A 24,879-nucleotide genomic window follows, 5' to 3' on the forward strand; every position below is an offset into this window, starting at 1 on the left:
CGCAAGAAATGGAGCATTTTATGGATGCAGTGATGCCCGATTTCGACCAACGAACACTTGAAGAAAACTGGTCCCTTTATAAATGCAAACTGTTATTCCTAATTCGAAAATATGTTCCGCAACGAAAAGTACACTGTAATCCCCAGTCGCCTTGGTTTACGGCTGCCTTGCGCCGTCTTCGGAACAAGAAAAAACGGTTATTTCGTTCCGCAAAAAACTCTAACAACCCGATTCGTTGGTCTTAATATCACCGCATCAACGATGAATATTGTAGCGCCATTTCCCAAGCTAAGCAAACCTTTTTCAACATTACATTACCATCATACATACATGTCAACCCACGTAAATTCTGGAATATTGTTCGTGATAATACACCAGCCGCAATACAATTGTCCCAGTCTAACACCCCTGTTCAAAGTGATCAGTGTTGCACAATTTTTAATAATATTGTCACAGTTGGTAATGTGGAAAGAAGACGACGCTGACGGTGGTCTTAGCGACGACGAAGAAGTGTTTAGCAGTATCGCTGCTTTACGCTTGTTGGCTCAGCCATTAAAAGCCACTTGTAAATAGACGAACGCTTCTTCCTTCCCGTAACATTATTGGTGGACGTGCGGGGTAATCACTTGAGCAAGACGGAGCTCCGCAGCGGACGTAACCTGGCCGCCATGTCATCCGAAGGAGAGAGTTCAACCGCAGCCCCGTCGTCGCCACCGACGGTCATCCTGGCCCAGCCTCGTGACCCTGGCATGTTTTCCGGGATTGACAACGTGGACGTCGATGACTGGTTACAGAATTATGAACGGGTCAGCGCATACAACAGGTGGGATAAAATGCTTATGCTGGCTAATGTAATATTCTACCTCAGGAAAACAGCACGGGTCTGGTTTGAGACACATGAAGAAGAGATTACTAGTTGGGAGCAGAGTAAACAGAAGCTTAGAGATTTGTTCGGCAAACCCGTCGGCCGCCAACGTGCTGCAAAGAAGGACCTTGGGACCCGTGTACAGACGTCCACTGAATCTTACGTGGCGTATATCCAGGACGTCCTCGCTCTTTGCCGCAAAGTAGATAACAATATGGCAGAGGCAGACAAGGTCAGCCACGTCTTAAAGGGCATCGCGGACGACGCGTTTAACCTGCTTGTTTATAAGAACATCACAACGGTCAACGAGATCATTAACGAATGTCGCCGCTTTGAAGACGCGAAGAGTCGCCGCATAGTTCGACAGTTTACTCGTCTACCTAATACCGCAGCTTCGTCGACGTGCGAAGACATTTGTCCACCGCGCGAGCCCACCTCCTCCGAGAACGTCGTACGTATCGTTCGGCGAGAAATCGAAGCAGCGTCTCCCTCCACACCAGTCACGCAGTGCTTTGACGATTCCCGGCCGCTTGTGTCCCTCATTCAGTCGGTCATTCGCCAAGAACTTGCCAATGTAGGTCTTCCATCCATCTGCTCCGCCAGCCGTCCTGACTTTGCTTCGTCTGCTGCCGCTGCCCCTGTTCAGCGGAGCCAATACGGTCCATATCCGAGCTATCGCAACCCGGCCGAATGGCGCACCCATGACGATAGACCCATCTGCTTTTACTGTGGACGTGTGGGCCACATCTCTCGCCACTGTCGAAGTTCCTGGCCAGCCCACTCTCGACCAAACTTTCCCGCCTACCGCCGCTCCCCACTGAATCCTCGGCCGCCATCACTCTCCACCGAGGTTGAAGACGCACCTGACAACGCTCGAGCCACCGCGACCAGCCGATCGCCATCACCCCATAGTCGCCGCTCCCGTTCGCCTCAGCTGCGTCGCTCTCCATCCCCAGCTTACCGTCGCCGCTCTCCGACAGGAAACTAACTGGAGCAGCTCCTGGAGGTGACGCTGCTCTAGAACACCGGCCTGAAATTCCTCTGCTGACCCTGCGTACTAATCGGAACCTTCTGGACGTGGACGTGGATGGTTTTCCCGTTACAGCACTCATTGACACTGGAGCCCAAATTTCCATCATGAGTGCGGAGCTTCGAACGCGCTTGAAAAAAGTACTTACTCCTGCTCCGATTCGACTGCTCCAGGTCGCCGATGGTGGAACTCCGGCTGTGCTTGGAATGTGTACTGCTCGTGTCAGTGTCGCCGGTCGCCACACATCAGTTTTGTTTAGTGTGCTTGAACGTTGCCCTCACAATGTGATCCTCGGACTGGACTTTTTGTCTGCCCATTCTGCTCTGATTGACTGTTCCGCCGGAGTTGTACAACTTGACCTACCCCTACCTGTTCCCATTGACCTTCCTGCTCAAGCTCCAGCTCAGCTTTGTTCCGCGGATTTTATACGCCTGCCATCTCTTGCAGCAACCTTCATCCCTGTTTTAGCCAGCCCACCTGTACCTGACGGAGACTATGTCCTTACTCCCGCGACGTCAGTCCTGCTTTCTCACAATGTCTCCTTCCCACACACCATCGTTTCTGTTGTGGACAATCAGACATGTCTGCCCATCCTAAATTTCGGACAGTGCCCGCAAGTAGTTCCTCGAGGCATGTCTCTTGCCACGTTGTCACCAATGCACGAGTGCCACATTTCTGCTCTATCTGTTGCGCCGTCTTCGACCACTGCTCATTCTGTGCCTTCTGCATCAGCCCCGACCGACGACTTTACAAAGATGATTGCACCGGACCTCTCAACCCAACAAGTCGCACAGCTCCGTTGCCTCCTCGAGTCCTACTCCGACATTTTCGATCTGAACGATCGCCCTTTGCGTCAAACCACGGTCGTGACGCATCGGATAAATACCGGCGATGCAGCACCTATTCGCAGACGCCCATACCGGGTGTCGCCCTCTGAGCGACAAGTTATCCAGAGCGAGGTTGACAAGATGCTTGCCAAAGGGATTATTGAACACTCTTCCAGCCCGTGGGCGTCCCCTGTTGTTCTCGTCAAAAAGAAGGATAACAGCTGGCGATTCTGCGTTGACTATCGTCATCTAAACACGATCACCAAAAAAGATGTATATCCACTTCCCCGCATTGACGATGCTCTGGATTGTCTCCACGGTGCCACTTATTTTTCATCTATAGACCTTCGCTCTGGATATTGGCAAATTGCCGTGGATGAAATGGACCGTGAAAAGACCGCATTCATCACACCAGACGGCCTATATCAGTTCCGAGTCATGACATTTGGCTTGTGCAATGCCCCGGCGACCTTTGAACGGATGATGGACATGTTCTTGCGTGGTTTGAAATGGTCCATCTGTTTGTGCTACTTGGATGACGTTATCGTATTCTCTTCAACTTTCGCGACTCATCTTGAAAGACTTTCATCTGTTCTTTCTGTTTTTCGCACCGCTGGCTTGCAGCTCAACTCATCCAAGTGCCACTTCGGTCACCGCCAAATAACCATGCTCGGGCACCTCGTCGATTCGTCAGGAACTCGCCCTGACCCCGCTAAAGTTCATGCTGTGCAGAATTTCCCCGTACCAACTTGTGCCAAAGATGTTCGCAGCTTTATGGGCCTTTGCTCTTACTTCCGCAGGTTTGTGGAAAATTTCGCCCATGTTGCCCGCCCCCTGACTGACCTCCTGAAGAAGGACGTTCCTTTCTGTTGGGGCTCTCAACAAGCGTCTGATTTCTCGCAGCTCATCACGCTGCTTACCACACCTCCTGTTCTCGCCCATTTTGACCCCTCCGCTCCGACAGAAATCCGCACTGACGCCAGTGGCTATGGCATCGGCGCGGTTTTAGCTCAACGCCAATGTGGGCACGACCGCGTTATCGCCTACGCCAGTCGCCTCCTCTCTCCCGCCGAGCGCAATTACTCGATTACTGAGCGCGAGTGCCTCGCCCTCATTTGGGCGGTGGGCAAGTTCCGACCCTACATATATGGTCGACCATTTACAGTTACAACCGACCACCACGCCCTTTGTTGGCTTTCCTCCCTCAAGGATCCCACCGGACGCCTCGGTCGCTGGGCCCTACGGCTGCAAGAATACACATACACTGTGGTCTACAAGTCGGGTCGTCTACATCAGGACGCCGAGTGCCTGTCTCGTCATCCCGTCGATGTACCGGACGGTTTAGTGGATGTCGCACCGATCTGCGTTCTTTCGCTCTCAGCGTTGCAAGACCTTGGCGCTGAACAACGACGCGATGAGTCGTTGCGCCCCATTATCGAACGCCTGCTCTCTGCTCCGTCTGACCCATCCCTTCACATGTTCGTACTACAAAATGGCATCCTGTATCGCCGCAACATGCACCCCGACGGGCCTGAGCTCCTAACCGTCATTCCGTCGCATCTGCAACAGATTGTACTGCAGCAACTGCACGACGTTCCCACCGCTGGACACCTTGGCGTCACGCGGACCTATGACCGAATTCGGCGACGGTTCTTCTGGCCCCGTCTCAACCGCTCCATTCGGCGCTGTGTTGCCGCATCTGAGTCGTGTCAACGCCGAAAACGACCAACCGTGCCTCCTGCCGGACTGCTGCAGCCTTTGGATATACCGACCAACCCTTTTTTTCGCGTTGGCCTTGATCTCCTCGGACCATTTCCTATATCCAAGGACGGAAATAGGTGGATTGCCGTCGCTACGGACTATACAACTCACTATGCCATCAACTTCTCACCGATCGCGGCAGATACTTTCTTGCCAAAGTCATAGACGACCTACTTCGATCATGTGCTACTAAACACAAACTTACTACCGCTTACCATCCTCAAACTAATGGTCTTACCGAACGCCTGAACCGCACAATAACTGACATGCTCGCAATGTATGTTTCCTCCGATCATTGCGACTGGGACGTTGCTCTACCATTTGTCACGTTCGCCTACAATTCCTCGCGCCACGACATAGCTGGCTATTCACCCTTCTATCTCCTCTTCGGCCGTGAGCCGACTTTGCCTTTCGAGACTCTCCTTTCGACCACACCCGACTCGCCGACAGAGTACACTCGGGATGTAATAGCCACGGCGACCCAAGCACGCCAGATTGCCCGCATTCGTATTTCTGCTTCACAGACACGCCAGAAGTGCCGTTACGACCAGCGCCGCCATCACGACGTGAACTACGAACCAGGTGCTCTTGTGCTAGTATGGTATCCAACTCGGCATGTTGGTCTTTCCGAGAAATTCCTCTCCCGATACTATGGCCCTTACCGCATCCTTAGCCAGGTGACCCCTGTCACATATGAAGTGTCTCCGCTGAATGCTACGGTGCCTTCACCTCTCTCTGACATCATCCACGTCAGCCGTCTCAAACCATACCTTTCTCAGACTGATGAGCCGCACCAATCAGGTGGTTTTTCCGACGGGGGTAATGTCACAGTCGGTAATGTGGAAAGAAGACGACGCTGACGGTGGTCTTAGCGACGACGAAGAAGTGTTTAGCAGTATCGCTGCTCTACGCTTGTTGGCTCAGCCATTAAAAGCCACTTGTAAATAGACGAACGCTTCTTCCTTCCCGTAACATTATCTTTGCTTCCTTTTTTCATGATGCTGCACCTATGCTTTTGCCACCTTCAATGACAGTTTATGATACCCCAATGGATTCAATTCTTATAGACTGGGTGGGCATTAGAAAACTAATCGGTAATTTGAAAATATCTTCGTCGGCGGGTTCAGATGAAATTAATTCAAAAATACTAAAGTGTACTGAACTGTATTCATCAATTATTCTTTCTAGGACATACCAACAATCATTACACTGCTCATCACTACCAAGCGACTGGAAGGTGGGGAAGGTGGTTCCTGTTCACAAATCAGGTAACACACATTGTCCCGAAAACTACCGTCCCATATCACTAACCAGCATTCCCTGTAAGATTCTGGAGCACATAATATATTCCCACATAGTTGATTTTCTTGAGACGAACTCTTTCTTTAACAACAGTCAGCATGGCTTTACGAAATCCTTCTCCTGCGAAATGCAACTAGCTTGCTTTACTAACGACCTGTTTTCTAACACCGACTTAGGATTTGACACCGATTGCATCTTTATCGATTTTGCTAAAGCCTTCGATACCGTATCACATAGCCTACTAATCTATAAACTTAGTCTTCTTAACATTGACCCACTAGTACTGGACTGGATTAAAAACTTTCTTGCTGATAGAACACAATACGTAATCGCTAACAATTTGTCGTCTGTGCCCCTCGCGGTAACGTCAGGCGTGCCGCAAGGGTCGGTTCTCGGTCCTCTACTTTTTCTAATCTATATTAATGATCTTGCTTCCTGTGGGAAATTTTCAACTATTAGACTTTTTGCTGATGACTGCGTTATATATCATAAAATTACTGACCTCAATGATTCTCGTAAACTCCAAGACGACATTAATAACGTTCTGTTATGGTGTAACAAGTGGTCTATGGAGCTTAACTTAAGCAAATGTAAATGCATGCGGGTATCACAGCGTACTAATGCTACTAATCTGCATACATATTTCCTGAATAATAGCCCTCTCTCAGTTGTCTCGTCGTACAAATACCTTGGACTAAACATCACCAGCAACCTTTCCTGACACATGCATGTCGACATTATATGTAGCAATGCCAATCGCATGTTGGGCTTTTTGCGCTGAAACTTCTCGTCCGCACCATTGTCACTGGCACTAACTCTCTACAAAACATTAGTTCGCTCCAAACTAGAATACGCATGCGCCATTTGGGACCCGGCTAACATTACACTCATAAACAGCATAGAAGCCATTCAAAATCATGCAGCGCATTTCATCTTATCAAACTACTCCCGACATGCTAGCGTTACCTCAATGAAGACAACACTTAACTTGCCAGAACTTTCTTTCCGTCGTAGATGCTTCCGCCTTTTGCTATTCCATAAAATCTACCACCACAACCCTTTGTTGAAAGAACAGCTTATCACCCAACCGTCATACATATCATCTCGGTCTGACCATAGTTTCAAAGTTGGTGTGCCGTCTTCACGTACTAAACTTTGCAGTAATGCATTTATCCCTAGCACAAGCAAAGATTGGAACCACCTTCCCGCCACCGTTGCAGCCATCCTGGATACCGACACCTTCAAAACCAGCATTCATGAAACGCCACGTTGAATCTGTCTTTGTATATTGCACGAATGTTTTGTTATGTTCACCCACTCCTTTCTGTAATGCCTTCGGGCCCTGAAAGTATCTTAAATAAATAAATAAATAAAAATAAATATGAACAGACATGGCGTAAATTTCACACAGTACCATCTAAAACATCTCGAAATCGTTCCGCAGCATGCGACAGCAATACTTTCAAGCAGCACCGCGCCGGATCGCCCTAGCCAGAGAGGAGAAAAGGCTCTCCACCAACACCCTCTAGAGAACTTAAGGCCTTCTAACTGACCCTCTCCCCATGAGCTACGTCACGCATAAGAGGCCTACATAGAAGTTCCGTGCAGCGTGCTACGAAGCTACGAGCGGCGCACCTGTGTTGAAAATGAATCGCGGAACATATACAATGATTAACTCCGGCTGGTCGAAGAAGACCGAGGGGCCGACGGCGGCAACAACAATTCGATTAGTGCCAGGAGCCCTGCCGCTCCTTGAATACCTTCGGGGTTAAACAAGTCCCCGCATGCTCGGCCACGCTTTTGCATGCTTCCGAACGCACATTTCTTTTTACCTGACCAGTGCATGTAGTCTCAACACTTGTGCTGTGCTTGCGATTGTGTGTACAGCGAGTCTTCATTGCCCCAGAATGTGGAGTGCCATGCCAAGATATGCCTAATAAGTGCTGCATGCCCAATTGCCGAGGCAATTACATGTAAAAATAGGGGCTGAAAAATTATTTCTTCAAGTTTCCGCAAGATGAAGAAGCCCACAGTGCCTGGATTAGGGCGCTACCATGTGCAAACTTCATTGTATTACCGCACTCCAGGGTAAGATGTTCAGAACTTCTCTAAATAATTACTTTTGAAAAATACGGAAAGGTTAACTGCTCAATTACAGGAATTGCCTTTACAGGAAGTGATGATTCTTCAGAGTTTGACGCCTGCGAGGATGGACACAAATGTGACTTTGTGTTAAGGCACCTTTTGTGGCGTAGCACTAATATTTTATTGAAGAACTACTGCTTCAAGATGAATGACAAAATATTGGATGCCAAAGCTAAGGCAAGGAAAAGAAAAGCTGAAACACCACGCAATAAGGCAGCTGTTTCCTTGTAAATAGCTGCACGAATGTTTTATCTCATTTCTAAACTTATTTCAGTTGTAAGTTAGTGGACTGCGGTAATAAAATTGTTCATATGCAATTGTAAAGCTAATCGAGTGCGTTACATTAATCATTGCCGCGCCATAAAAACCATAAGTACAAAAATACAGAAGGAAAAGCTTTTATGGATTCCATTTATTTGAATAATAGGTATGAAGTATGGGGTATATTAATAGTTATAAAAAACGTACATTACAAAGACGACAAAGCGTGACGCTATAAGAAGCTGCTGGCATCAATACCTACATGCTTTACAAAGCTATTTTGTATATGTGCCTGTAAATAAATTATTGCTAAGGTGTCTGCTGCTCATTCCCCAGTTTCAACTGAAAAAAAAGTGTGGAGCAGTCAATGGAAGCATACTGCTGCTAGGTGAACCAAGTCGCGATCCCTTCATTCAACCCGTATCCCCAAGCGCCGCCGGCCTCTTGTCCGTGACGTCACTCCCCGAGCACTCAGGCCTTCTTGTCTAGGAGGTATTGTCTCCACGTGCCCTATCCTCCTTGCCCGATGGAAACTGATACGCAACTGATTCTGCCATGGGAAAGGACAAAAGTTTGACAAAAAACGCCACATGCTGTCATGCCAAGAATTCAAGCTCTGTAGATGATAATGCCACAGACGGTCTGCTGACGCATATATCACCTGCCCGTGCAATCTCGGATGCTTCCTTGATTTCCCTTGTCAGGTCATTGCGGTGCCGATACAAAATGACCGTTTTATCTAGCAAAGGATGGCAAGGTGGTTGAGCAACACACTTCTTACAATAGGCCGCCAGATGACCGCCTGTGGAAATATTGCCTACTTTATTACTGTGCTCTTGGAGATGCACATTCGAACATCTGCCTGTTTGGCCAATGTAGAATCTTCCACACGAGAGTGGAACTTTGTGCACAACCCTCCTCCTGCAAGGCACGTAGCTATCTTTGTGTTGAGTTGTGCATTGAGGCTTCCGCGTTCGAGTGGGGCGGCTCTTTTTGCAGACACTCAACAGCTTTTTTGGCGCCATGAAGGTGTTATGCAGGTAAAGTGTCTCGGCTACTTTTTCTTTCCTTCTTTTTTTCTTCCATTTTCTATTTCTCTTCCTGAGGAAGGTCAAGTCGCGAGCAAAGAAATTGTGCGAGCAGCTCAACCTGATGAACGTTCTGAAGCAAATGAAGGGCAGCGACTATGACTGTCTGGACATGTTTTTTTCGGCGAAGACTCATAAAGTAGAATGCCCGTTTCGCGTCATTGTTTCAGAGTCGGGTACTTGGCAAAAGTGTGTCGTGAATTTTTTGCAAGAGCACCTCAAATTGCTTAGTGTGGTTGATCCTTTCTTGACAGAAGATTCTTCAGCTGTTATTGACTTTATCAGATCTAGTGACCATAAAAATATCAAAGCTTTTTCTGTTGATATCAAAAACTTGTTTTACTCACTGCCGCACGATGGTCTGCTGTCCTGTGTTGAGGCTGCAATTGATGAATGTGGTGCCGTCGATTTCCAGAACACCTGTGGTATGGGCACGGCGGGCTTTCTAGAGCTTTTATCCTTGTCTATGACGTCAACTTTTGTTAACTTCGACAATAACATTTACCTGGAAAAGCAGGGTGTTTGCATAGGATCATGTATTGCACCGATTTGAAGCGATTTCTTTTTAGCTCATTGTGGCAAGGCTGTTTTTGAATGGCTAGATGATCTTAGGGTTTTAAAAATGTTTCGGTATGTTGATGACTTTTTAATTGTTTTAAATGGACTGGTTTTTTCACACCATATTGTCGCTCGTATTTTAGATTCTTTTATCGTATGCTTCAGACCACTTATGTTTACTCATGAGTTGCCCGTGCAGGACAGCATTAGGTTTTTAGATCTGGGGCTACGTTTTAACATCGATCGTGCTTGCTGAGTGTATGAGCCTAGGGCCAACAAGCCTCCTTTGCCGTTCAGCTCTGCTCACTCAAAAGCTCGTAAAGAGGACCATTGTTCTTTCCTTCTTGTTGAGTGCGCTCTGCAAGTCATGCAAACATGCTTTCAAGGAAAGTGTACTAAAGCAGGTAGAGTGTTTGGAGGTGGCGGGTTATCCCATACATGTCATTGTTTCCGTCGCTGAAGGCTTGCATCGCAGAAAGAAAATTACATCACGCATGAATGACGAGCCAAAAGCGGACAAGAAAAGAAAGAAAGAAAAGGTAGCCGTGATACCATACGTGCATAAGGTGTCTTCATGGCACCAAAAAAGCTGTTGAGTGTCTGCAAAAAGAGCTGCCCCACTCGAACGCGGAAGCCTCAATGCACAACTAAACACAGAGATACCTACGTGCCTTGCAGGGGGGGGGGAGGGGTGTTGTGTACAACATTCCACTCTCATGTGAAATATTCTACATTGGCCAAACAGGCAGATGTTTGAATGTGCATCTCCAAGAGCACAGTAATAAAGTAGGCAATATTTCCACAGATGGTCATTTGGCGGCCCATTGTAGAAAGTGTGTTGCTCAACCACCTTGCCATCCTTTGCTAGATAAAACGGTCATTTTGTATCGGCACCGCAATGACCTGACAAGGGAAATCAAGGAAGCATCCGAGATTGCACGGGCAGGTGATATATGCGTCAGTAGACCGTCTGTGGTATTATCATCTACAGAGCTTGAATTCTTGGCATGACGGCATGTGGCGTTTTTTGTCAAACTTTTGTCCTTCTCTCCCATGGCAGAATCAGTTGCGTATATATGCTCCTGCTCCGCAATAAACGCTGTGTTGAAAGTTAGTGCTTGTCCTGTCTGGTCTTTGTGGTTCGTTTTTCTGCACTCTGCTTCCAGTGTAAATATTTCTTCGACCGGAACTTTATGTATTTTAGGAAGAAGATAAAAGCGGCCTGCTTTTTTGTTCTTGGGCATCATGAAGCGATATTCAGATTGCGTGATTAGTTCCCTGGACAGGATCTATGCTATTGCGTTTATCATAATATTGCTGTAATCTGAAGTTGGGCTAGAGTCTAGTTTTCTGTAATGGGTGTGGTTGCTCAGTTGTTTAGAGGCCTCATTCTTGTACTTTTCTAGAGGCCAGATTACAATACTGCCACCTTTGTCTGTTGGTTTCATTACAATATCATTCCTTTTCGCAAGTTCTTTAAGGATTTGGTGTTGAGCAGGGGTCAAATTTTTGCATTTCCGGCAATGCCGTGCTGACTGTAGAATTTCCTTTGATATCAGTTTTATGTATAAATTGAGATCTGGGCACTGTTCGATTTTCGGTGTCCACGTGCTAGGTGGTCTAAGTGAGTCTCTATCTTCTTTTCCTACATCTGGTCTATCGAAAAAGAACTCGAAAAAGAAATGCAATGTGGGGTATCGCATAACATGTCATGAAGTTCATCACAGAATGAACGGGGTGCAGTTGGCGGTCTGTAACTTGCGAAAAAAATACAATCCCTGTGGTCAGTAGTAATACACACGCACACAACTTCTATAGCTGACACGACTCTGGCACTTGGGGAAAGAAACTCTTAACAGTGATCAAGACACCCCCGCCGACACGAATATTGCAGTCATATCGATAAATAGCGTGTCTCTTTTCACAATTGAAAATTTCGCTGCTTTGAACTTTTGCAGAAAGCCTAGTTTTGGATAAAATAACAATGTTGTTCTGCACAAGAGCCGAGGGATGAGGCGGACTACCGGCAAGCCGGAAACCAAAACAATGTTTATTCCCACTCCCCAAAGCCACTTATAAATACTAGGTCATATCAGATTGTAGCGCCACCTTGTATACACAGGTGGCGACCTCTACATCCCTCCTTTTCACCTCTTATGGGACAGGGCCCTACAAGTCCAACCGTCGCGGTGGTCTCACTATACGACCGCTGCGAGTCTGTGTGACCGTTTCCTGCGGCGTTACTTCTGGTTGCTTTGTATCTTCTTGAGGTGCTGCAGGCTGCATGACCTCGGGTGGGACAGGCAAAGAAGCTGCCGGTTGAGCTGGGGTCGCTTCCGATGAATGAAGTACCACAAGTCGACCATTACGCTGAAGGACGCCTCTGGGGGTCTGAACAAGGTAGGACCGCGGATGCTGGGCCTGCGAGAGTACTTCTCCATTGCAGCGTGCGTCAGTGACCCATACATAGTCTCTAGGACTCAGAGGGGCCAATTGGCTTGAAGCATGACGGCGATTGTAGGTCATCGCTTGCCGTGCCTTGTTCCTCGAGTCCTTTTCCCTGAAACTTATGTGGCATGGTAACGACGGCATTAGTTGTTCCGGTAATTTCGGGAGACGAGTTTGTAATTTCCTTCCCATGAGGGCTTGAGCCGGGGAAATGCCGTTAGGACCGGGCGTGTCACGGTACGACAGTAAGGCAGGGTAGGGATCAGGACCTTTGAAGAGCAAGTCTTTCACTGTGTGTACCATGCGCTCTGCCTCTCTATTGCTCTGGGGGTACCTCGAGCTGCTGGTCTCGTGACGGAAGCCGTATGACCGCGCAAACTCGGCGAACTTGTTGGACACAAACTGTGGTCAGTTGTCGGTCCGGACGATGTCTGGTATGCCAAAACGGGCAATACAGCTCTTGATCACCGAGATGACTGCTGGTGCCATGGTGGACCCCACGGAGACTACTTCAGGAAACCTGGAATAATAATCAACAATCAGGATGTAATCGTGCCCTCTAAGTTGAAACATATCGATGCCAAGGTGCTGCCGTGGTCTGTCGGGTGTCACCGTGGACAACATAGGCTCAACATGGGCACTTCGGCAAAATGTCCCAGCTTTCTACAGTAGTGCAAACCGATTTTCTGGCTGGGCAGTCTTTTCGAGAGTGACGCTGTTGCCCACAAAAGCCACACGATAACCTAGCCGGGTGCTCAGACAGGTTGCGGAGCCGAGCCGAGTTGATATTTAGCGTTTTGGCAAGAGCGTTATCCATAGTCAATCTAGCGCGTGATAACCGCTCTTTTTCTGCGTCCTCGTGTATGCGGGCTTGGCACAGTGCTTCCTCAGTGGTAAGTTTTGTGCACCGGCACAATTGATCAGACAGTTTCTCGTCACATATGCCTATGACGAATCTGTCGCGAACAAGGCGGTCCTCGACGAGCGGGCTGTTATAGCTGCAGCGCTTTACCAGGTTGCGTAATGCCGAAAAAAATGTCATCCACAGATTCGCCTGACTGCTGAGTGCGGCGGTGGAAACGACGACTTTTGTATATATTTACTGGATGCACGAAGTGCGAATCCAACTTTTCTTTGACGGCAGTGAAAGAAAGCGCTTCAGGTGTTGACACCCCCAAGGACGAAAGAATGGTCCTGGCTTGCGGTCCCATACAGTAAAGAAGCGTCCGTACGTGGGCCTCGTCGCCGACGCTGTGGAGGCGGTCCACGAAAGCGTAATACTTGAACGTAGAAATCCACGTTGGCCATTCTCCCGGGTTTGAAAATGTGAAGTTCTCCAGTGGGCGCAGACCAGATATGCCAGCGTGAACGATGTGCACTTTCGCTTCGGTGGTCTCGGCGGGGGTGGATTCTGTGTCAGGCATGTCAGTGTTAACGGCGGGATCCCACTTCTGGCACCATGTTCTGCACAAGAGCCGAGGGACGAGGCGGACTGCAAGGCGGAAACCAAAACAATGTTTATTCCCACTCCCCAAAGCCTCTTATAAATACTAGGTCATATCAGATTGTAGCACCACCTTGTATACACAGGTAGCGACCTCTACAAATGTCAGCAGAACATTAATCAATATGAGCTGAGAGTGCAATTCGCTTGTTGAGCACACTGCGTGCATTGCTAAATAGAAAAGACACATCATTAGTGCGGCAGGAAGATAGCTATGCTGATGAAATGCCAGTAGTGCTTGAAGCCGTGTTGCGATTACCAGGTAGGCGTGCCTCACGAGGGGAGTCAACTTCACAAATGGTATCAATGGCTGCGCAGTAGATGTAACATTTTTTTGTTGATGATCACCTCATTAAAGCGCAGTGCAAATGGTTGGCCACAAGATTCTGCATACACAACTAGTTTTTTTTTTTTTACAAGTGTGTTGATCTGCAGAAGTATTTGCCCAAAGGAATTCCAGCTGTCTTCAGTTTAGCTTTCTGAGTGAGAACTAACTGTTTGGTTTTAAAAGACGAAAACTTGACGATAACTGGGCGTGTTTTTAGTTGTACAAAGGAACCCAGCCTGTGCGCTCTGTCGATCATACCGTCGGTAACATTCAAGCTTAGATGGCACAACAGCAGACCTTTAACACAGTCTTCAGACTGTGCCCACATCTTGTTAGCATTGTTAGATATGCTGTGAAATAATAAATTGTCCCTTCGGGACCGATCTTCCAACTCATCAAGCCTTGAGCTGAGTGTGGCACCTTCAGTTCTAACAGCTTCATGAACAAGGTGGTTAATTTCAGCTGGGGCCGACAAATGTTGAATAGATTCAACAATAGATTCCAAGGTTACCAATTCTTCTGTAAGACCTGTGACTTTTTGTGTGCCTCTTGGTTTTCCTTTATCTTGGCGAAAGATTCCATTACTTCCATGTGACTCTTGTCGAATTTAGTTGACAAGGCAGTAATGGCATGAAGCAATTCCTTGTGCAATTTGCGAGGGTCAGGCTGAGGCGAACTGGGGTTTTGTTCTATGTCACTGCTTAGCATCAGGAGTTTAACAACAAACACACAGTTGTTGAAGGTATCTCAAGCAACACTTGGGCACAGGAAGAGGAAGAGACATCTGTTGCTCGAACGTTTACAATAAAGAGATGGGGTTGCACCAACCTGCATATGAAAGCAGAAGAAGATTTTGAGCAACAACATTGTCGCTGCTCTCCCGTGCCCACTGAAGGCGGAAAGCCGATGCAAGTCCTTTAAATCCCGGCGGCAAGATACTTTCAGTGGCAGTGCTGATGCCATGCTTGACCATGAAGCGAAGGTGGTGCCAGGACAAAGCTCGTTGGGACGGTAATACAGTAAAAGCTCGTTAATTCGAACCGCAAGGGGAAGCCGCTTCAGTTCGAATTAACGAAAGTTCGAACTAACGAAAGTGAAGGAGGGCAACAGTACACTGCGATTTGGAAGCAGTAGGGCATGTCAGGAATTTGGCGTGTCAGAAAGTGATGGCGTGTGCCGTGGGCACACGCCATCTTCAAGTCGAAGCTCTGGGTCCGACTGTGCCACACCACCGATGTCCACCGAAACGAACGTTAGCCGAAGCTTAACACCATCACAATGAATCGCGACGGCCGATACCTCCTAAGCTGAAATCAGAGGTGCACAACCAGTGAAGACTGCCGAGACAAAGACGCTGAACATGTGAAGGTGGCGAAGGCCTGGATTCGTTGGTTCTTGATTGCAAGCGCAGCTGCGACGTACTTGATTCGCTGTGTTTTGGAGCTTGCCGTGCCATCTCCACACAACATTAGCAGCTGTACAAGATTTGCAAAGCCTCCGAGATTCGCAATGGGCAAGAAGTCTCGGAGGTTACGTAGAACGGAGAGGCGGCAGCCGCCACTGCCTTCTGGCTGACCCCGCGTCGGTTAGATTTTTTTCCGATTTTGCCTTCTCTCGCCGTTCTCTCCGTTTCGGAGGCAAGACAGCCTTGTGTGTAGGCAGTAGGCGCGTTTCTCTAGACGTGTGCCAGGCGAGCGTAGTTCGAATTATCCGTGAGGGAACCTTCTCGCGTTCGAATTAACGGACTTTTTTATACATAGACTTCTGTGGAGCTTGGCCGGACCAAATCGTACAGTTTGAATTATCCATAAATTCGAATTATTGAAGTTCGAATTAACGAGCTTTCACTGTAATCGCTCGTTGCCGGAGGTATCCGGAGCAGTGATGATAACGGCAACAGTGTTGATGCTGGAGCAACTGGTCCAACCGCAAGCACAGGTGCGGATAGCCATCTGAAGAATAAGGCGATGAACTGCATATGAAAGAAGGGGATTTTGAGCAACAACATCGTTGCTGCTGTATTTACATATCTGGCTGTCTTTTTTTTTTTTCAGGACATAGCAGGCAGGGGCGTAGCCGGGGGGGGGGGGAGGGGGGCCTTATGGGGCTTCAGCCCCTCCCGAAATGTTTTCATGCTGTCCATGCACCGCCGACCAAAGCAACCCCCTGCGCAGGACATCATTCTGGATTCTGTCTAGAACGTCTTTTTCACGCTCAAAAATCCATTTCACCGTGAAAATTGCGAACTCGGGCTGGATTTTGCGAAACGCCCATGCACCGAGAGTCACATAACGCAAGCAGCCCCATCCGAGCAAAAAGTTTCAAGGATGTTTTGGTGGCGAACGGGCTCGCCGTGGCATCTCGCAGAGGCCGCGGAATCTACACTCTATCATGAAATCTGCAGCGTGTGTGGATGTCAATTCCGAAACTTTATGGGTATAAAGTTCTCATAAACTTTTGATGTGAAAGGTGCATTGACACTTCCAAACGTGTGCTTTAGATTTTCAATTGCGGAACTTTGCAAGTTTAATGTCTCGTAAATATTTGACGCCAAAGGGGCATTAACGTTTCCAAAGTCGTACATCAGGCCATACAATGAGACAAGCCAAATCAACGCACTATCAGACAAGTTGACAAAGCCCGCAGCGAGGCCCGATGAGACGAAGTGTTGTGGTGGTTCATTCGTGCCGTCATGTCACATAAAAAATATCAACATTTTTTTTTCACCCGCGCCAAAGCATCCAATGAAGACACTAAAGCCAGCCAAGGTAACTGCATTCTTATTTATTTTTTCTACTTTGACACTTTTAATCTCGAGGACACATTGAGCCTCTTCACTTTTTTGGTTCTCGCTCCCCTACCCGGGGACTGCCAGAGCCAGCCGGAGCGCAAGCATTTTTCTCGTGTTGCTCCGACCACAGCGTGGCGCACTTTGGTGCGCGTTCGGTTTTCTCTGGCCGAGTGCATTTTCGCCTGGCAGAGTTTTGGGCACTTTCTGGCTAGCAGACGAGTAAAAGAAACAGTGGTCGCTCGCCGCCATCCCTGTGGGGACTCGACGGATTGCACCGCGTTCGCTTGAGCGCAACCTCTGCAGAAAGTCTTGTCTCGCCGGTGTAGGATACCGAGCAGTATGGGCATGGTTCTTGGTGGACCAAGTGCCTCGTGCTTTCTTCAATATTCCTTTAGCGGCCACATTAGTTGCCCAAAGTAGGCATTCGATTGTGACCAACATACTTTCCTTTGCGTTTTTTTTTCATTACGGTTCCCCCGACCCACAAAAGAAGAAAAAAACAACAACATTGCGGCGCAGCGAATTGTCGCATGGTGAAAGTTCTATATTGTTACTTCTTTTGCAGAATGTAATGGGCCATGGGACGCTTCAGTTGCCGGATACTCTTATTATATTATTGCGATAGCAATTATATGGAGACTCTAGGCGCACTGCTGCCATCGCCGTCATGTTCCGCATAAAGTCCAAGGTTGATAACATTGTGACCGCGCGCCGCATGCTGTATGTGCGAGTGAAAGCGTGTGGGGAGTGAGGGGGAATGGGTGAGCCGACGATGGTGGCTCAGTCTTGTGTGCGCAGAGGAGAAAAACGGGGAGCAAGCGCGCCGCCTTCCGTCTGCGCGATACATCGGGGTGAGTGGATGGAATTGGGGCGGGATCTAGGATTCTGTGAATCTCTGATTGCGCAACTTGTTTGGCCCATTATATACCGTGACTTTTTCTTAGATATGTAGATATATTGGAGACTTATATATATGTTTAGATATCTTGTTGCGAGGTTTTTTGTATACTTGCAGTGAACTTTGTTTCCAGTGGCAATTTTTTGCCCTTTATCAAGCTGTATCTTCGCATTTTTAATGTACGAGGGCGAGTCAATTGAAAGCGAGCCTACCCACCCCGCCCAATTATGGTTCTGTTCATTATCTGCAAGGCCTGCGTGTAGCACGCAGGCATCCCTCATTTACAAAAGTGGCATGCAGGTGTGCGGATAAATGTTCTTTAATGCGCTCATACATTGGGTTGAACACGGTTGCGTGACGTAATGGACGTTCCAGAAGTTGAGCAGTGTGGTGCCGTGAGGTTTTTGACAGTTGAAGGTGTTTCCCAAGAAGAAATTAGTCACCGTATGGCTGCTGTGTACATTAAACATTGCATTTCATTGGCCACTGTGAAGCGTTAGAATAAACGGTTCAAAGAAGGACGTGAAAGTTGCAAAGACGATCCCAGACCGGGCCAAAGCCATCGTGCAATCACCTCTAACAAAATTGCAAAGGTTGATGAGCTGATGACACAAGAACAGAGGATAAACATCGATGAACTGGCAGAGCGTGTGAACATCAGTCACGGTTCGGTTCACCGTCACTGTTCACGCCATAATTCATGAACATCTCGGTTATCGGCTCTTCGGCTGCCGAGCAAGAGGCCATGGGATCGAATCCCGGCCACGGCGGCCGCATTTCGATGGGGGCGAAATGCAAAAACACCCGTGTACTTAGATTTAGGTGCACGTTAAAGATCCCCAGGTGGTCTAAATTTCCGGAGTCCTCCACTACGGCGTGCCTCATAATCAGATAGTGGTTTGGCACGTAAAACCCCATAATGTAATGATTTCTTGTCTGCAATTGTGATTAAGGACGATCCATGGTGCCACTACTACGAGCCTGAAGCACGACGGCAAAGCTTACAATGGAAACATTCGAATTCACCACCCCCAAAGAAAGCAAGGGGCATCATTTCCGCCGGAAAGGTGTTGTTGACTTTTATTTTTCGATCGTCAGGGGCCATTGCTGATAGAATTTGCAAAATCTTGAGAGACGATTAATTGTTTCTGATATTGTGAAACGCCGGATCGGCTTCTTTTTGCAATCAAGAACAAACTACGTGAAAAATTGACGAATGGGCTAATCTTTTTCCACGACAATGCCCGTCCCCACGTCGCTGATGTGGTCAACATAAAACTGGCGAAGTTCAAGTGGGAAACGCTGCAATATCCGCCGTACAGCTCAAATCTGTCGCCTTGCGACTTCCACATTTTGGGGCAACTGAAAAAAACAGCTGAAGGGAACCAAATTCGTCTCGGACGATGACGTGAAAGTTGGTTGCAGACGTTTTGAAGCAGCAACCCAAGGAGCTTTATGAGACAGGAATTACGCGACTGGTTAGTCAATGGGACAAATGTCTAAATACTCGTGGAGGCGACTTTTAAATGAAGTACTCCGTTTGTCATATATTTGCATTGGCTCACTTTCATTTGACTCGCCCTCGTATATTCTGCAGAACTCCTGCCTTTTATACGTGTTCTCTGCTGTGACTATAATTTCGGTGCAATTACTCACGATACACGACCGGCGACAGCTGCTCCTGCGTAATACATTGGAACAAATGACAGCGTTATTGAAATTTTTCGCTGGCCGTTGCATATGTACAAGTATGTAAACAAGGATCTTGAATGACAAAATTTCATTAACATCTTTGCCCTCAACTTGTTCATTTCATGGCCTTTACATTTTTCATATCAGCGGCATGCACTGATTTGCTGGTTTCGAACTGATGTACTTCTGAAGTTCGTGTGATATTTTCTTTATTTATTAAATAGACAAAAAACATGGAAGCATTGACATCAGTTATGTTCCGCACAATTTTTGGCACATACGAGTATAATATTTTATGAAAAAATACATATTTTACTTGTATTGATAGTGCGTCATGTTCAAGAATTCGTTTGCAGCATCTTTGGCAATGGCAATGCAGTTATTATTCGTGTATTTGATCCCTAGGCAAATCGTCTAAGAGGAAGCTTTAGCTTGCGCCCAACTCCGGCGCGGCCTTTTCAGGTACATGTAAAATGCAGAAACGCTCTTCTGAGATAACTCCTAAATTTTTAAAAATGAAATTTGTTGCATTTGAGAGAGTAGGTTAAATTCTAGTGTCTGTTGGAAGCGGAATTTCGATTTAGGGCCAGAACATTGTTTAAAATATTTTGAAAAATCCGGAACATCGAAAAAGATAGGACGAAGTTTACAAATTAATAGCTCTGCATCAAAAACAGATATCACGGTTCTGTAAATGGCATTCATTCATATTCATATGTCTATTTCTAACTTACCTAAATTAGTTATGGTATGTACAAGGGTTCTGCAAGAGCCGTATTTCCATAATACTTAACTTTTTGAGACTCATATGTAACATATCAATTTTGTCCGCTATAGATGTGCTATTATGCGCGATTCACAGAATTGCGATATCAATTTTCATTGCTGATTTACAGAGTTGCAATCTTCATTGTTTTGTTTTCTGAAAATTTTTGATTTTTGCCACTTTTCAATAAAATATTGACGACCTAAATCGAAAATTCGAAACAAATAGTCACTAGACTTTAAGTTTTTCTTTTAAATGCAACAAACCTCATCAAATTTGGTGCAGTGGTTGCCGAGAAAAACGAATTCTTCTTCTACATGTATTTAGATAGGAGCATCCGACCTAATGTTTTCTCTTAGGAGGAGGCCAAGCTGCAATGTGAGCCCTCCCCGAACAAAATTTCTGGCTACGCCACTGATAGCAGGGTGTAATATCAAATACAAGTTTACAAAATTGAAAGAAGTGCAGCAACAAAATAGAAGCAATGCTAACACTACACAGAAATATGGGTAAGACAAATAATATGAAAAGTATAGATTGTAAACTATCAAGTGCAAGGTTAAATGACTCAAAGAAAGAAAGCAAAGCAGCGACAGAGCAATACTCACACACAAATACGGCTAGGTAGCTCTTTAACAAATGTTTCATTTGGAAAGTTGCGCAGTGCACATTCGAGGCTGTTCTGTAGCTTCATGGTTTCGGGAAAAAAATGAATATTTAATGTAACCGTGGTGGCATCTAAGCGGTACATTGTTTAAGGGGTTAGTGCAGCAAGGTGGATGATGGGCAGATTGATTGATCAGAGTGATAGGCACTTGAATTTGTGACAATGCATGAACAATCTTATGGCAGCATGATAAGCCGCTCACACTGTGTGACTATGCAACACTTTAGGTGCTTGTTTTGGGTGTCGGATTAGGGTGCACATCAGACGGCATGCATGTTGCCATTACTGGACACGAGTGATGACACAAGGTGGCCACAACAGCTGTTGATAGCAAGCTGATGCTGGTCAATAAAGGTAAAGGCATGTTTGAGCAGCGAATGCGGTCAGCAGTTCTAGCAGGCACTCCTTACCCTTGAACTTTACTCACATGACCTTCATATTTATGTACCTTAAATGCACTTGGCACATCACAGCAATGCATGTCATGCCATGATATACAGAAAAGTTTAATTAACATTGCCAAATTGTTTAAGCTGTTAACAAGGAAACCTTTTGGTTCAGAAATGTTAGGTTAAAAAGGAAAATAATATGAGCTGTATTAGGGAAGTTTTTTTTCCACAGTAGTACGAAAAAAGACCATTCTTTCCATTTTGAAGAGGCGTGGTCAACAAGAAAAGGTGCAAAAACTGAGCACAGGTTATGATGCTGCCTTGAAGTTCCTGCACCAGCTTGCCGCGATTTCAAGGATTTTGAGTGTGTGCTCGGGCCTAGTTCAGTTTTTACTAGTAAAGACGGACTGAATTGTATTATTCCAGAAGGCTGAACTTGGCATGGCACCACACTGACGCTGGAATTTCAGCACGAAATACAACAAGCTCAACTGTATACTTCCAGCCATTGTATTGCCACAAAATTAACTAACATGTAGCTTTGAAAGAATACCTTATCAGTCGAAACTGATTTTGTGTAACTCTTTAGTGTCCCTTCAACTGCTCACATGGTCGGTGGATGATGCAGCCCCTGACCAGTCGGGATAACAGATGCTTTCATGCAGAATGATTTCTTTTTACAAATTGAATTATCACAGCTGCCTCACACCATAGACAGCACACCCACCAAGGGGGCTCAGTAGCCATAAAATTGTGCTGCTGAGCACAGTGCAGGGATGTGCATACTGTATGTCGCTTCAAATCTTGCAAAAAAGTATTTGCCCTCATTGCTGCCCTGCCTTTGCTCACATTTTTCAGAAGGATCACTTTTTATGGTCCAGATTGTGGGCACAGCCTGGCTTCTAAGAAAAAAAAAAAGTTGCTTTCATCTGCATTCCTCTTGTGCACTCCTAAGGGTTTCGGGGAAACTGGTCTCCAAGGGCATGCTTTTCCATGTTGCAGACAATGGAAGTGAGATGTCCACCATGTTTTAAACATTGCATACTGCAAGGCAAAAAATCAGGCAAGTAGCAGTTCCAAGTGTTATACTGAATGATCTGGACCATTGTATCCAATCTTCGTGCAAAACTGCAGCAAGAACAGAGCAGTAGTAAGTGTGAAATATTTTTCATTTTAACCAAGATATGCAGATCCCTGCAGGTGGTTTCCAAAACATAGCAACCATGACCAAAAACATAGACTGTTAGATGGTTTCTTTTTTTTTTTTTGCTCAGAGGCAGCAGTCACTGAGGCATGGACTTTGGCTCCACCTACTCCTGGCCATAGACCAATGTGGGTGGAATAAAAAATGCTTGTTGTATGAAATGGCTGTTAGCTAGGCTTGGTGCAACAACAATACAGTAAACCATGCAAACGCATGACAAAGATTTGTATTTGCACTGTTTATTAGGTGTGCTGATCTTTGAGAACGTGTTAAGAAATACCATGTGACCAAAGTTAATTGGAGCCCTCTGCCGTGGCACCTGTAATGAATGGGGGTGGGGGGGGGGGTGTATTCTGTAAGAGCCCATCTACTGGAATGTCCATTTTGGCTGCTGCCAAAGTGCTGGTTGGCTGGGCTGGAGTACCAGTATACGAAGGTAGACGCCCCCGGTCAGTCTCCTCCTTGCTGACACTGCTCCAGCTGATCTGAGGTGGCCAGAATGGTCAGTCGACTTGATGGACACTTACACAGTACTCCCTCAGATGGGATGTAAATTTTCATAGCTAAACTTTTTCATAATGTGACCTGATCTGACAGCTCTCCCCACTAGCCAAGCTACATATGAATGGCACGCACAGGCTGTCATTTCAGGAGTTTGTATGCTGACACACGTGAAGCCTGCAATATGCTTGGCACTGTACACACAAGAAAAATGGGCTTCATTGAAGCCATTGTAGGCCTAAAATACGAAGAGCAGATGGGACACCACAACTGCTACACTCATAACTTATTTTATGGGGTTTCACCAGCTGAGCAGAAAGACATACAGAATAATGCACATGTGTAGTAGCTCATCACTCGTCATGTAAAAAAAAAAAAAGTGAATCACACTTCCAAATAGGAAAATAGGCATGTTACTGACACAATCTGTTCCCCTTTTTTGTGATATGGAAAGCTTCCCAAAGTTTGCATGGAGTAGTACTTTTGCTTTCATCTTAATCGCCCTACAGTGGCTTCAACAAATATCAACCAACTTGCCCAAGAACAATTTACAGTGAAAATGTACTTACGGCTGTTTTTGTTTACTTTGGTCCTGTCTCCAATGTTGGCAGGTGGCAGCAGTTGCGGCAGCTGCCAAGTTCGTCGCCAGCTGAGCAGCCGCCACGGCGTGAACTGACAAGTGCGAGGCTCAACAATGGTGCCACAGCTGTGTCGCCAGTGGCAGAACACAGCAGCAGCATGGAAACGGCCCCACACTATGGATCAGATGCACAGTGCCCCATCTGCCTGGCTGAGCCCCGACACCCTGTGGAGACCAACTGCGGACACCTCTTCTGTGGTGGGTGTCGCACTGGGTTGTTGCCCTGGCCAGAAAGAGTCTTACAATATAACCTAGAGAGAAATCTGGTGGCACCGTTTATGCTAGTTTCCCAACAGGCAGTGTGCCTTCGTAGGAACAGTGGTATCCTAGTGTGTGATTGGCCTAAAACATGAACATGGCTGCACAGATAAAGGTTTCTTAAAATAAAACCTGCATAAAAGGTTCTCATTCACCCGTATCACATCTTTCATTAAGCTTTACTCGCCTGATGTGCCTAATTGTGCGAAGCAATGCAAGAACAGACTACAAACTGTTGCAAAGCGAGCGTAGTCCTTCTCTGACCTCAAACTTTGGCAAACCACTGATCTTTCTTAGGTTTCATATAATTGGACATCTAAGCACAAGTCCTCATGATGGAATACAATGTAATATTAAAAATAAATAGCGTTTCACATGCTGTTTTCGTAAAAAATGAACCAGTGTAACAGAGGAAACAGTACTAGCCAAGCGTGCCTTCAAGGTGTTCTGGCTCTCCAAGAATGATGCCAATCCAAGGTCTCTACATCCCGGTATTCCCATCTATACACCAATGTCATAGTGCCAGCTTTCCCTCTGGGTAATGCTGTAGGAAACTTACCGTATTTACTTTAATCTAGTCCGGCGTCGATTGTTAGCCGACCCCCGAACGTCTGAAGGCAGTAAAAATAAAGAAACGAATGTAGGCCTAACAAAGAAGTGAAGACAGTGTTCACAAAATGAAAATAGCATTTATTTAATATGAATATGCCATCCTCACTCTAAGTTATCATCTCCACTAGTCAGACCACACACACACACCTACGGACGTGCGCAAGCTCGCGTCGGCTTGCCCATGCTTGTGCAGACAGTGCAGCATGACTCTCACGCATCGAAACACGGCGCAATATCAGCTCTTCTCTGTTATCGCATGCTTATTTTCCTTGTTGCTATCATCTCGTTGCAGCACACGCAAAAAGCGTTCCCTGTTACCCCTCCAACGACGGATGTTTTTCTTA

The 24,879-nt window shown here is 46.6% G+C and overlaps 1 protein-coding gene across 3 annotated transcripts in view; it reads left to right on the forward strand.

The window, feature by feature from the left end:
• The window catches only part of LOC135915565 (E3 ubiquitin-protein ligase RNF170-like), a 138,087-nt gene that overhangs the window by 29,800 nt on the left and 83,408 nt on the right, over positions 1-24,879 (forward strand). For all 3 annotated transcript variants that reach the window (XM_065448683.2, XM_065448684.2, XM_065448682.2), the window contains exon 2: positions 23,637-23,863. In XM_065448683.2, coding sequence (XP_065304755.1) covers positions 23,637-23,863 — 227 coding nt within the window. The remainder of the gene's footprint in view (positions 1-23,636; positions 23,864-24,879) is intronic.

Source organism: Dermacentor albipictus, chromosome 9, assembly GCF_038994185.2.
Source record: "Dermacentor albipictus isolate Rhodes 1998 colony chromosome 9, USDA_Dalb.pri_finalv2, whole genome shotgun sequence".
NCBI lineage: Eukaryota > Metazoa > Arthropoda > Arachnida > Ixodida > Ixodidae > Dermacentor > Dermacentor albipictus.